Source organism: Eurypyga helias, unplaced genomic scaffold (assembly GCF_000690775.1).
Source record: "Eurypyga helias isolate BGI_N326 unplaced genomic scaffold, ASM69077v1 scaffold22415, whole genome shotgun sequence".
Lineage (NCBI taxonomy): Eukaryota > Metazoa > Chordata > Aves > Eurypygiformes > Eurypygidae > Eurypyga > Eurypyga helias.
The window spans coordinates 1,155-1,571 of NW_010249798.1; the positions used below are offsets into that span (position 1 = coordinate 1,155).

General features: G+C 63.5%; 1 protein-coding gene across 1 annotated transcript in view; it reads left to right on the top strand.

Annotated features, from left to right (window-relative positions):
• The window catches only part of LOC104509532 (cell death activator CIDE-3-like), a 1,264-nt gene extending 1,106 nt beyond the window's left edge, over window positions 1–158 (top strand). The window contains exon 5 of the mRNA XM_010151501.1: window positions 6–158. Coding sequence (XP_010149803.1) covers window positions 6–158 — 153 coding nt within the window. The remainder of the gene's footprint in view (window positions 1–5) is intronic.
• Window positions 159–417: the final 259 nt, after the last annotated feature.

Below are 417 nucleotides of genomic sequence, written 5' to 3' on the forward strand. Positions count from 1 at the left end.
TGCAGCCCACCGTCCACGTCCTGCTCGGCCCCTCCTGCTACATGCAGCCGCTCCTGGATGCCACGGAGGAGCCCAAGGAAGTGGAGGGCAGTCCCCCGCTGCAGAGCCTCCTGCCCTGCAGCCTCCCTCCCCTGCCCCGCAGAAAGACGCTGGAGTGAGGGTTGGCTTGCCCTGTCCCCCCTTCTGTCACCCTCCCCACCATCCTTGGTTGGGGGGGGCCTAGCACTCCACTAGGTCAATGCCTGGGGGGAGGCTGATGCGGTGCCTGGCACGGCCTCTCCTTGCACTCTGCTGGGTGAGGGTGCCCAGCTCTTCCCCCTAACGTCTCCCCCTCTGTAAATATATTTATTTAAGTAAAAGCTCTTGTGACTGTAGCTGTGCCTTGTCTCCTTTCTGCTGGGTGGGGGGGCCTGGGGG